General features: G+C 48.1%; 1 protein-coding gene across 3 annotated transcripts; it reads left to right on the top strand.

The window, feature by feature from the left end:
- The first annotated feature begins 944 nt into the window (after positions 1 to 944).
- On the top strand, positions 945 to 10907 carry ADPGK (ADP dependent glucokinase). Of its 3 annotated transcripts, XR_011048965.1 has the most exons (8): positions 945 to 1183; positions 4058 to 4283; positions 5294 to 5356; positions 5614 to 5734; positions 6454 to 6650; positions 6976 to 7074; positions 8058 to 9302; positions 9568 to 10907. XR_011048965.1 is itself a non-coding variant. In XM_068410299.1 (7 exons), the coding sequence occupies exons 1-7, from the start codon at positions 969 to 971 to the stop codon at positions 8607 to 8609; spliced, it is 1470 nt and encodes a 489-aa protein (XP_068266400.1). In that variant the 5' UTR covers positions 945 to 968; the 3' UTR covers positions 8610 to 10907. The 3 variants fall into 3 exon arrangements, 2 of the variants coding, with proteins under 2 accessions (XP_068266400.1, XP_068266399.1); XM_068410299.1 differs by having other exon boundaries at positions 8061 to 10907; XM_068410298.1 differs by having other exon boundaries at positions 8058 to 10907.
- Positions 10908 to 12937: the final 2030 nt, after the last annotated feature.

The following is a 12937-nucleotide window of genomic DNA, read 5'->3' as shown; positions in this document are numbered from 1 at the left end:
AGAAGCACAGAAAAACCTCTCTTTCATTAAAAAGGGAAACCTCCCTTTTGATTTGCTACACCACCTCTGTGATGGGACAAAAGAGACAACAAAAAATGCTCCCTCCCACAGCTCCCAGCACAGGCTGCCTCAGGAGTGTGGGCAGAGAATCTGATGGAGCTAACTCACCCTGGAGAAGGCACAAAAGAGGCCGAGACCAGAAGCTACGCTACAGAGAAAGGCAGAATATACACTGGGGCCAATGATTAGCTTCAGGTTTGCTGGACAGGAGCTGTTTAGACAGAGGTATTGGTGTGAGACAGGGCAGAGGAGTCGGGGGACAGCAGTGAGAGGCACCGGTCTGCTTGGGGCAAACAGAGTAGAAATATAACACACAGACCCACAAAGAAAAAGGGGCACCGTAATGAAGAACCCAAGGGAGAGGAGGGTGATGCAATACCATGTACAGAGCAGCGTGCTGGCACCATGCCCACAGAGGGGCTTCAGCTCAGTGCTGATAACACCGCGAGGGCCAGGCCCCGAGGCAGGCCCAGCCCACAGCAGCACCAGGGCTGCACTCACCGCAGGCTCCTCGCCCCAGCACTGGCTCCCCGCTGCCCGAGGGCCAGGCTCTCCCGGGCCGGTCTGTCCCCGGGAGGCCCCGAGCCGCGGCCGTGCCCCTGAGGGAGCCGCTCCCTCCCGCCATTTCCCCTCACGAAGCGCGCGCTGCTTCCGCCTCCCGCCTTATTCCCGTAGCTCAGTTACGCAGGCGGCGCAGCCGTACCTCACGGAGATACGTAGGTTGCGCTGGGGGGAAGAGGCCGCGTAGCGCCCGCCCCGATTCCCGAAGCGGCTTTATGACAGCAGGCGGCCGGCGTGGGCGGGGCGCTACGGAGGCGGCGTAAGGAGGCCGCCGCCGCCGGCGTCTCCTCCTCAGACGTGACGGAGGAGGAGGAGCCGGCGGCGCAGAGCGGAGCGGCCGCGCCGCGATGTGGCAGCGGTCGGTGTGCGTGGGCCTGTTGGCCCTGGCGCTGGGCTACCTCTGCCTGCTGGACCCCGAGCTGCCCCACTCGGCGCTGCAGCACCTCTCCGCCTCGCTGCTGGGGGGGCTGCGCCGCGCCCGCTCCCTGGAGAGCCGCATGGTGGCGGCCTGGCAGGCGGCCATCGTCCGCCCGGCCCGCGGGTGGGCCCGCGTCGCCGTCGGGTAGGTGTGGGCAGCGCGCGGCGGGGAGGGGTGGGAGGAAAGAGCGCCTCCCGGCGGCGGGGCGGGGGAGAGAGCGCCCCTGGCGGCGGGGCGGGCGAGGCGCGGGTGAGCCCATGGGGCCGGGCCATACATCTCTATACCTATATATACCTATACATGTATGTGTATGTCTGGGCCCTACCTGCCGGGTAGAGCTCTCCATCGGCCTCAGCGCAGCCTCCCTGAATTCTTACGGGGTTCAAAGCTGCTTCGTGAGTTACTGAGGTTGGGGTCGTGCTGCCCAGCGGACTCACGGAGAGGCCTCGGCTCCTCCTCACAGGCAGCTCGGAAAGGAGACGCTCGTCGTGGAGCACGAGGTGATGCCGTGCTGTAAGGCCTCACGTCAAGGAGCTCCTGCCTGTCCGCTGGAACCTCTGTGTTAATTTTCTATCCACTCACTGCGTTGCTTCACCAGAGGTGGACCTCGGCTGAGGGGATTAATGGTCCAGAGAAGTCACATATTGGTGACTTCAGTGCGCTGCGTGGTTCAGACCCAGTTGGCAAACCTGACTCTGGAGACCTTATCCCCGGCTGGCCTGCCTGTAAAATAAATTTATATGTGGAGTCTGAGGGACTTGGGGCTGCTGGAGCATCCCCAGGAAGGCGGCGACTGGGGAGCACAGTCTGGCAATAAATAGGTAGGAGAGATGAGCTCATAAAGTGGGGAAGTGAGCGAAGCCTTCACGGTAGAGGAGAACTAAGGGAGTCAGGCCGAGACACAAAGGAGAGAGATGAGGGAGGGAAGGGAGAGGAGGAAGGAAGAGATGTGGACACCGGTGCATGCACAGGGAAATCCAACACCCTTTCTCTTTTTAAACCGGAAAGAGGGCGAGGGGAAAGTTCAGGAATATCACATTGATCTTAAATGCTGGTTTTAAGTCGGACCATTAATCTTGCCGTTATATATAGCACTTGACTCACTTTCTTTTAAATATAAGGACATGACAGGACAACTTGACTTTGACTAGAAGATTCGGCCTTCAAGTGTTGGAAGAAGTTACTTCACGTCGATGGCTGTGTAGCCGATGCGGTGTTAGTTGTGAGTCTGTCTTGCTCCTGCGTTACGGTTGATACAGACTTTCTCCCGTGAATATATGACAAAGCAGGTTTTCCAGTGCCTCATTGAGTCCTATCTTTTGCCACACCTTCACTGGAAAAGAGCCAGGTATCTTCGGTTTGGCCCTTGCTTTCTTCTTTGCTTTAAAGCAACTGAATATATGTGATATATACATACACACACCAAACACACCGGGCCTCAAAGTTCAACAGCAAAAGCAGTTCGTTAGTAGCATATCCCTGCTGTTAATATGAAAAGCATGAAGTGTGTTAGCAGAGGAATGGCAGAGAGGGAGAAGAAAGACAGTTGGAAGATGATTAGAGGTGTCTCACTTGAAAGAACTGGACTGGGTTTCTGTCCCCCTGCATCTTTAATAATTCATTAGAATATAAAATCACTGACCTTTTGCGGCAGTGAATGTGGGGCTAAAATGCTGCTTGAGCTTATTGTTCCTTTGGTTTCCTTCTCTCTGCTGCACGAGGGGATTTTGCTCTCCTTAGCGTACAAGATGATGCACAAGAGAGGATTTCTGAGCCGGTTACCTCGTGTACTGAAAAGCCTCAGGCTTTTTAATTTATATGATGCAGCCTTCATGTGTCACAGCCCGAATCACGCGTGAAAGGTCACTGACAAGGAGGAACACTGTGTGTTTCACACTGACATGTAAGCAGGCATTGGCATTTGGAGCGTTGTGTGGATAGACACAGAAGTTAGAGATCCTGCAAAGGTTTTCTAGATCGTTTGGATCCCTGTCAGGGAAGCGTGGGGCAGAGAAAGAGAAATTGCACTTGATGGTAGTTCTAGAAGATGCTTTAGTCATTGCTGGTATCATCTCAGTAAATATTTGGTATATATGGGTATCTCTCTGAAAGCACGGAGTAGAAACAAGGCCAAGCATTCATAAACTTTCTTCCTGAGAGCCTGGTTCCAGCCAGGAAACTTTCCTGTTCCTTAGTCTGAATTAGACTGTGTTTAAATTGATGTAATTGATAAGAAATGGGGACTGGAAAATTTACGCCACAGGTTAGACTTCACATAAAGTCTAGATCTGCTGAAATGGTTCTTATCACTTCCTAACTCTTGCAGGATTTTTTCTCCTGTTTCCACTATTTGAGAGAAGGCGGCACGATAAGTCTGGGAATTTGGGCTGGTCTTTTTGACGTTGCAGTTTTAAAATATTTCAGCTGACAAATTGCTCTCTTGACTTCTTAAAACAGAACCAGCCTATGTGTGGGGTGTCTGTGTGTGTGGTTTGGGTTATCGTTAGGAGCAGTTGAAACTCCACAGGCTGATCTAGTAGACTTAAATACTTTCAGTTTTGTTTTTAACAGTTCTGAGTTGCATGTATGTTTTAAACCAGAAATATGTTTTTTTTTAAAAAAAAAACCTTATTTTAAGAATTAAGAATTTAAAATGTCATTCTTATTGGGCCTATTCTTTTTTGAGCAAGCCTAAGGTAGCCCATGAAGCACAAAATGCACAACACACCCAACCACCTTTGGACCACGCAGCTTACTCGTTCGTGTTTGAATTCAGCAGAACGTTAGAGCTGGAGCACAATAAAAGCATGTCAAAAGGAGAACGCTTTAGTAGACAATTCCAGGAAATTCATATGCCTTTGTGGTGGTTTTTTTCATTTGGGTGGTCGTTTTCCCCCTTAGCATGAAGGCTGCGAACAGCAAACATCATCGGCTGGGAAATTATCTCGTTGTATTGTCTCGCAGGTGCCTGAAGGTATGTGTGCTTTTCCCAGTGTGCATTTTCCTTCTCTCTTCCAGTGTCAACGCCTGCGTAGACGTGGTTCTGTCCGGTGTGAAGTTGTTAGAGGCGCTCGGTCTTGAACCTGGGGATGGGAAAAACCACGTGGTCTTGAACTCCGGCCAGGACCTGAGAGAAGCATTCGCTCACTTCATGGGAAAGGGGGCGGCTGCCGAGCGCTTCTTCAGCGACGCCGAGTCGTTCCATCACATCGCGCGGACGGCCTCCGAGTACCCTGGCGCGCAGGTCTGTCTTCTGCCTCAGGATAAGCTTTGAGAAACGTGTTTCTTGTTTTCTGCGTCGAGAGTGCAGACTGTTTAGGAAGGAAACCTATGCCATAGCTTGGGTGTGTTAATGACTTTCTGCAGAGCTCTGCACTTGCTGCAAACAGGAGGGTTTTGAATGGTCTGTCCCTTGCTTACCTTCCCCAAACTGAAGTGTCAGTCTAAGGTGCCCCTGTCAGGGTACTGTTATGTGGGAACCAGATGGGGCTGATGCTGTAAAAGAGGCTCTAACATCGTGTAATGAGGCAAGAAGGGAGAAAATAGCATGAGGAGTTGTAAACACTCCCATCAGCTTCAGCTGCTTAACGCAGGATTTAGATTGTCTCGAGGAGTGATGAAAAGAACTAAGTATTTTTTCTGAAGCCTCCCTTTCCAAAAGCAAAGTTTTGTTGCTCTAATTTATACTGGGTCTTCTGAATCTTACTTGATACCTTCCTTGGCAGTTAACTAATTCCTACAAATGGCTTAACACCACCTTCTGTGCGGTTCGCCAGCGGCTTTTGAGACTGAGGAAGAGCTCTAAATGCCTTTTACTGGTCAAGACTCTTCTGTATTGACTTGCTTCTCACCACATTTGCTATGTTGGCTTTCTGGAGTCACCTCATTGTTAGGTGTATCCTTCTATAGCCCGTTTTCTGTCACCTCTGAGTGCCTGTGATCCTCATGACAATCTGTATTCTTTGGTTTCAAAGCTCATATCGGAATTTTCTTACTTGAAAGTCTGACCTTTCTTACCTGTAAAAGCTTTCACGGTTCCGCTCCCTTCACGCGGGCACAGGTAGCAGGTTTAACCTCGATTTCAAACTGGAGGAAGTGTTGTTGCAGTTTTTCAGTGACTGCTTGTCAGCCTTGCTAAAGAAACCACGAGTTACCAACTGCCACAGAAAAGCTGCACAGAAGTAGGGCCTGGTTTATGTTATGAATGAATTGATTTGTACAGGGTTGTGAGTTAACCTCTTGTTTGTTTTACAGCTTTATGTAGGAGGAAATGCTGCTCTCATCGGTCAAAAGCTTGCAACAAATCCAGATCTGAAGGTACGCCTTCCAAAAATGTCCTGCTATTTGCTTGTCACTGAGGCTCAAATTACCTCCTTGGAGATTTTGGGGCTCTTGCAGCTCTCTCTTAGGTTATTGTGGAACATACGATTGGCCTTACAAGTTGAAAAGCATAGCTGCTTTTTAAAAAATTAATTATTTTTTTTAAATCAATTGTCTAGGCAATGCTTAAATGCTCTGAAATGCTGGCAAGGGGCATGGCAGGGGATCCTTGATTGTTTTTTCTTATTTTCTAGATCCTCCTTTGTGGCCCAGTTGGTCCTAAACTCCATGAACTACTTGACGACAACGTGGTTGTGCCACCTGAATCCATGCAGGAAAGAGATGAATTTCATCTTATCTTGGAGTATCAAGCAGGTACCTTACCAAAGCCTGGATGTTCGATGGTGAACCCTGAACATCACTAAGATAGTCCTGGTTTTAAAGTTGGTTCATTCCATAGATGCTACATTAGTATATGATGTCTGCTTTTCTCAGGTGAGAACTGCCCTCCTGATGCAACTCTGGGGGTCTTTGTCCTAGACAGAACTTTACCATAAGACTTCTCTTAAGAGGAAGCAGCACTGGTGGTTGTTAATGCTGTTTTAGTGGCTTTTCCACAAATGCTGCGCAGATTCTCCCGAGTATAACCAGTACACAGCCTGGGAGGGCTGAGCGAACGAGTACGCAGGCTGGTTCTAAGGTGGAGATTCTGCCTATAGCAGCCTCACAAATGCTTGTGTCTCAAGAGCTTTCTGTTCAAGCTGCCCTCTGTGACCTTTGTTTGTTTATTCCCTTCCATTGCTTTCTGTCCTGTTATCGGAACTGGCTCAAGGAGCTCCCTGAACAGAGATGTGTGTACAGAGGGAGAGGGCTGGCCAGTTGGACTGTGGCTTGGGTCATTTGTATCCTCTCTGAGCTCACCGTCGTTACCCTGTTTTCTCATGGCTGGTGGCTGCAGTAGCTGTGAATTGGGCACAGTCACATTGTGAAACCGTGCCTTCGGATTCCAGCAGGATATCCCAAAACAACCTCCAGATACGTGGTTTGATTTGCTTCCCTTCTGAGTTAACTTGCTTCTATTCGTTTCACCCTAGGTGAAGAGTGGGGACAAGTGAGAGCACCCAATGCCAACCGCTTTATCTTCTCCCATGACCTATCAAACGGCGCCTTAAATATGCTGGAAGTGTTTGTGTCCAGCTTGGATGAATTTCAGCCGGATCTTGTGGTGCTTTCAGGACTTCACATGATGGAAGGCCAGAGCAAGGAGATGCGGCAGAGGCGACTTATGGAGGTGAGATATTTGACCACCAGCATCTTCTTAATTTCCATTCCAACAAACGCTTCACGGCAAAGTCTCGGTTGCCCAGGTTTGAACTTGTAATTAGGCTGTGTCTTCAGATCTCCCCCAGATCTTTTCAGTATTACATGCGAAAAAAAGAATGTGAACTGTAGAAATGGCAAAAGTCTGACCTGAATTTGGCATTGTCGTTAAATCCATACACAAGCAGATTAAAGGATGTGTATCTCTGAGTCAAAACCCCTTTGTTCTTTGTGTTTCTTAATGAATACATGGTTTAGGATGTTGGTGTTTTTTTTCTTTTCCTGTACCCCTGTAGGCTGTGGCCTCCATCTCGGATATCCCTACTGACATTCCCATACACCTGGAGCTGGCCAGTATGACTGATCAAGATTTTATGAGCAACATTATGCATCAGGTAACGAAAATGAAAGGACGTGCCTTTTTTTTTTTATCAGTTTCCTTTTCTTCAGTATCACAATGCACAGACTGGTAGATGAATATAGAAATGAGAACTTAAAATCAGGGCTATCATTTGAAGATAAATTGAGAACATGGGTTTAATGGCTGCTGTTGCATTCTGAACGCTTCGATTTTTCTCTGCTGAGCTTGCCAGAGTCTCCTCTGTTCAGCAAAGAACTGTAATGACTTGTGGCTTAGCAGGGGACAGATTTGTTTTCTTTAGCTCAGAGAGAGTATTCCTTTTGGAAAGGTCTCTCTGGGAAGTTTCATTTAGGAGGGTATCTTACAACGCCCTCGGTTGATCATCAGACCGTTTCCAGCAAGGAGGAAGGATTTTTTGCAGATGTGAGTTTATTCAGCAACTGCATTAGGTAAAAATGAACAGCTGGGCTCTGCTCTCTGATATATTGCAGTCAGGGAGGAGGGTGACCCAGGAGAATACTCACAACTCCACAGATACAAGTAACTGTGGCTGGTTGAGATTTGGCAGGCTTGCAGATTTCTAGAAAAAACAGGATTTGAGTTTATCATTTAAAAAAGAACCCACCTCGATTTCTTTGCAGAATTTCTTTTCCTGCAGATCCTGGTGGTTCCTTGTTTAGCTTGATGCAGCTCTGATCTCAGTGTTACGGGTGTTTCATGTGGATTTGAGGTTTTGTTACTCTCTACTGTCAAAGTGTGCGTCTAGAAAACCAATTGCACAAACTGAGCCTGCACCCTTGGCATGAAATGTTTTCTTGGCTGAGTAATTCTTGCAAACTTGTAGAATGGGAAGCTTGTGCAGTGCCTTTGGCCTGCATCTCTCCAGGAAACTGGGTGCTCCCTTCTGCTGAGCACGCTGGCTGTGATAGAGCCAGTAACACAATAACAAACCAGTACCCTGAATGAGAGAGTCTTGATTCTCTGAAGGAAAAACTGTTGTTCCTGTGTTTCTGTTAGCAGGTCTTTCCCCTGGTGAACTCCATTGGGCTGAACGAACAGGAGCTGCTGTTCCTCACGCACTCTGCCTCTGGTCCCCACGCCTCCACCGCGTCCTGGAGCGGAGTTCCCGACGTGGGTGTAGTCAGCGATATCCTCTTCTGGATCCTGAAGGAGCACGGGAAGACGGCGGAGCGGGCCTCTGATCTCACGCGGATCCACTTCCACACCCTGGCCTATCATATCCTTGTCACAGTGGATGGGTACTGGGGCAACCAGGTTGCTGCTGTGGCTGCAGGAGCCAGAGTAGCAGGGACTCAGGCCTGTGCGACCGAAACCATCGACACCAGCAAAGTCTTTCTTAAAGCTCCTTTGGAGTTTGTGACCTCGCAGATAGAGGCACCATCCAAAATCTCTTTAAATCCAGATGAGCCAGTGGTGCATTGGCACAGAGAAGGCATCTCATTCCATTTCACTCCCGTTTTGGTGTGTAGAGATCCCGTCCGGACCGTGGGACTGGGGGATGCGATTTCAGCTGAAGGACTTTTGTACTCAGAAGCATTTCCTCAATAGAAGACTAAACCCTCCTTTTTCTCCAGTGCGGTGGCTGAGGAACCACGGTGTTCTCCTTAGGATGTCAGCCAGCAGTGAAAAGGAATAGGAACAGAAATGGGGGGGTGTGATGTGTTTTCTGGATAGAACTGAAAAAGAGCCAAAGAATAAATCCAGGTATAAACTGTCAGATACATTCCAGTCTCTCAGCAGCGACTCGAATGCTTCACGTTTAGGTGCGGATGTTTTAGTGTTTAATGTGAAAATTGGCTTTGCTTTGTCTTAAGCGCGTGGGGAGGGAAACAAATATCAAAAATCCCTGTTTGACTTAGGTTTGCTGTTTGTCACTCTGGGTCTCGTCTGTTAGTGCTGGAAAAGTACAGCAGCCAGGAGAGTTTCCTGCGTGTGGGTCCCAGGGAGAGCACAGCAGTGCTCAGCCCTGTCCTGCCTCCGATAAATTAAAAAATAAAAGGCTCTTGCATTATCTCCTCCCAGCACGTTGCTACGGGGCAAGAGCAAGCCTTCCGCTTGCTTGCTGTGATGATGAAATCTTTTCCTGATGAAATTACCTCTCAGCCTCCGTGCCCCCAGCACCGGAGGGAGCCAGAGCCCTGAAATGTGATGCACGCTCTACCTGCTCCTTAAATGCACACAGAAAACCCAGCTCAAGGCTGCGGAGATGATTTTGGGTGGCTGTTGTCTCTGTGACTAAAGGTATTCAACTGAGCCCTCGTAGCCCGTGCTTAGTTTTTGGGCAACTAGAAGTGAAGCTAATCAGGGTTTATACTGGGGAGAGAGCTTTATTTTCTTGCCAGGTAAATCACAAAGCGTTACCTGTGTTTGCTGGACACTAAATTTGAAGCGTTCCAGACGAGGGGGCTCGCAGCTGGTGTTCCTTGTTAACAGTGGGTGCTTCTAGCTGGTATTTTACAGAAAAGCTGTTGAGTGCTGGAGACTAATTTGTTTTCATTTGAGAAAGGTGGTGCAATTGTCTTCAGGTTCCCTGCTCTCCATTCAGAAGGGTTAATAGATTGGGGAAGGTCCTTCCAGAGGCTTAAAAGCTGCAACAGCGTTTTCCAGGTAAGACTGAAGTGAGAATGGCTTTTTTAGGGTTTGATTTTGTTTTTTCTTACCTTTGACTAGGTCACTGATAGTTCCTTTGCTCTGGACAGCCTCTGAAATTCAAAAGTCGAACTATACATCCTTGTTAAATACTTTGCTTATATTTTTTCCTCTTCCTAGTCGCACACTGGATTGCATAGCACCAGCATTTTTTTTTCCCCTCTCTTTCCAGCACAATTTTGTCTCCGTCTGCTTCCAGAAACTTCAAGCCTATTTGCAGAGCTCTCACACACATTTTTGCAGTATAACTGGCTTAAATGCAATCAGCATGTCTATGCAAGCCTGTGCTGTCCCAGAATTTGTAGGAGGTCGCTTTAGGTTAGTCTTTGCATCTGAATGGAGGGGAAGGGAGTCCGTAGGACAGGCTGAAGTGATGTGATTCAGTGACGCTGTCATTGCTGGCAGGGATGTTCTCCTGTTGGAAAATGCCACGGGAACGCTCTGTCAGGATACAAACCGACAGCCGGTGTAGCTTGCGCTGCCTTAGCACGTGATGCTTCTGTCCGTGCATATTTAACTTCTGCTTCCCCTCTGAGCAAAGTCTTTGGTGTTGTACCAGAGAAGAAATACACTCCGTGCTCTGTTTTCCTGCAGTTTATCCCATCCTGATCTTCTGTTGAGTCTCAGCATTTTATCTCAGTGTGGGATCTTCTTAAGACTGGAGGTATTTCTATCCAGATTTTATTATTATTATTTATAAATTGTAGCCTGGGAGTTCTGGTTTAGTCTTCCTACAGATAAAATAAAGAAATTCTCCTTTCATCCATCTCAAAGGTCCTAGGCTGTTAGCAAGGTTAGTTTGCAACCTTTGATGGCAGCCGCCTGGCACACCACACCTCAGCCCACCAAAGCCTGCCAGCTGGAGAACTAATCCTTCGCTTAGGCTAGGTCCTGCTTTCCTGACACTGGGCCAAGCTGTGGGGATTCTCGAGTTGGAAACAAAACAAAACTAAATACACACAAGCTGTCAGCAGCAACCGTCCTGCTGCTGTGTTCCACTTCTCGCTTCCAAAAACATTTGCGGAGATGTGAGGCCATTTAAAATCACGGAACTGCACTAACAGAACTTGTCCAAGGGTGTGTTATGCTTGGATTTAACAGGAGTGTTACAGGCCTGAATTATCTCTTTTTTTTTTTTTAATCACAGAATCAATCAGGTTGGAAGAGCCCTCTGGGATCATCGAGCGCAGCCATTGCCCTGACACCACCCTGTCAACTAGACCAGGGCACTAAGTGCCATGTCCAGTCTTGTCTTAAACCCCTCCAGAGATGGTGACTCCACCACCTCCCTGGGCAGCCCCTTCCAATGGCTAATGACCCTTGCTGAGAAGGGTCATAAATAACTTCTATAAACAAGTATGAAAAAAGAGGTTTATTGCTTAGAATTCATCTGGGCCTAAAAGCTAACCTCTAATTATTATTATTATTAACTCCTCCTTCCTGCTGCTCCTGTTCTTTCTCACCAGGTAATATTTCTTCTCTGGGCTGCTGTCGGTGCGCTGGGAATGCCTGGCACCGTGAGTCACTTCTCAAATGACAGCAGCTCGTGACGGCTAGACTGCTGCTCTATCTATATGACCTGGCATGCAGAGCTCGCCTGGTCACCCAATTCACTTCCCAAGGGTAATTCTTACCAAGCATGACCTGTTAATCAGACTTAATCCCTGATTAAGTTTTGAAACAATCTATATGATAATAAAATCGAAGCGAACAGTGGGACCCAGCAGCCTGTCTTCACTTCAGGTTTCACGTGCTGTGAACATGATGTGCTTAACTTCCCTCTGCCTTCCCATTTTAATTACCAGACCAGTTGCAGAGTCTCTTGAAATCCTTTTCCTGCATGTGTAGGCTGTCTCGCACCTCTGCACAGCGACAACAAAGCAAAGCTGCTTCGCCTTTCACAGACCTCGCTAAACAGAAAGGGAAATCACTAGTGGGGTTTTTTTGGGGAAAAAAAAAGAGTGAAATTTCTAATGATTGGGGTTTTGTTGGTTGGTTGGGTTGGGTTTTTGTAAAATACAAAAGTCCTTAGTAGGTGAGAGATTTTAAAATAGATTTATCTAGTGGATTCTAAAAAATCCACATCTCTCTTCACCATGAAGAAACAAAAAAGTGCAAAAGTACCAAAACTTCAAACCCAGGCTTGAAATAATCTCTGCCTTCCCCGGATCCCCTCTAGAAATTGTTTGTTCTCGTGTGTTACTCGTACCTCAAAATCCACAGTGATGGATGACTGGAACCTCAGCTAGCCTCGTGCTCGTTAACAGAAGGGTTTCCACTGGAAATGTTTATTCACACGAGTCGGCCTCTTCTCCCAGGCAACTAGTGATAGGACAAGAGGACACAGCCTGAAGCTTCACCAGGGGAGGTTCAGGTTAGACATTAGGAAGCATTTCTTCTCAGCAAGGGTCATTAGCCATTGGAAGGGGCTGCCCAGGGAGGTGGTGGAGTCACCATCTCTGGAGGGGTTTAAGAAAAGACTGGACATGGCACTTAGTGCCATGGTCTAGTTGACGGGGTTGTGTCAGGGCAACGGTTGGACTCGATGATCCCAGAGGGCTCTTCCAACCTGGTTGATTCTGTGATTCTGTAGTTTGTTAAGATGCAATAGATGAGCTCCTCATTGTGCCAGCAAGCTAGCGGCTCTCTAGATAAAACCTGTGCACGTTGATATTTCCACTTCTGTGTGCCTGTAGCCAGTGCAGCCATGTTGGTTTTGGGTTTTTTTGCCTTACCCTTGCTCAAACATGAGCAATGCTTGCTATTTGTTCTGTGTGCATTGCCTGCTGAAGGTCAAGGGATGGATTATTTGAGATGTGTGAATCCCAGAAGGCTGGCAGGCTTTGAAAGGACACCTTCCTTCTCTGCTGCGCCCGTGGCGATGTGCGATCGCTGCCTGGCCACGGCAGAGCCAATCCCAGATCCAACTCTTGCCAGTTTAAAGGCTCTTTATTACTTTTTTCCTCTCCCAGGGAGTTTCGCAGCATTGCTAAGGAATTACTTGTTCTTCTGTGTTTCTTGGTTATCGATCTCCTGTTGTGGTAGGGGAGATCCAGTTACAGTTGCTCTTTTCTCCTGAGTTCCTTTTTACAGAAATGGTGCTGAAATTGTCCTTAGGCGTTGCCTCCAGCGCAGACCTCAACTCCTTTGACCCTTGTTAGGTGTTGCTTTAGAGCCCGACTCCACTTTTCCCTCCTGGCAGCCAAAGCCTGGATCACAGCAGAGCG

Source organism: Nyctibius grandis, chromosome 11 (genome assembly GCF_013368605.1).
Source record: "Nyctibius grandis isolate bNycGra1 chromosome 11, bNycGra1.pri, whole genome shotgun sequence".
NCBI classification, from domain to species: domain Eukaryota; kingdom Metazoa; phylum Chordata; class Aves; order Nyctibiiformes; family Nyctibiidae; genus Nyctibius; species Nyctibius grandis.
The sequence above is the reverse complement of the archived record's forward strand: the minus strand, read 5'-3'. Positions and strand labels throughout refer to the sequence as shown.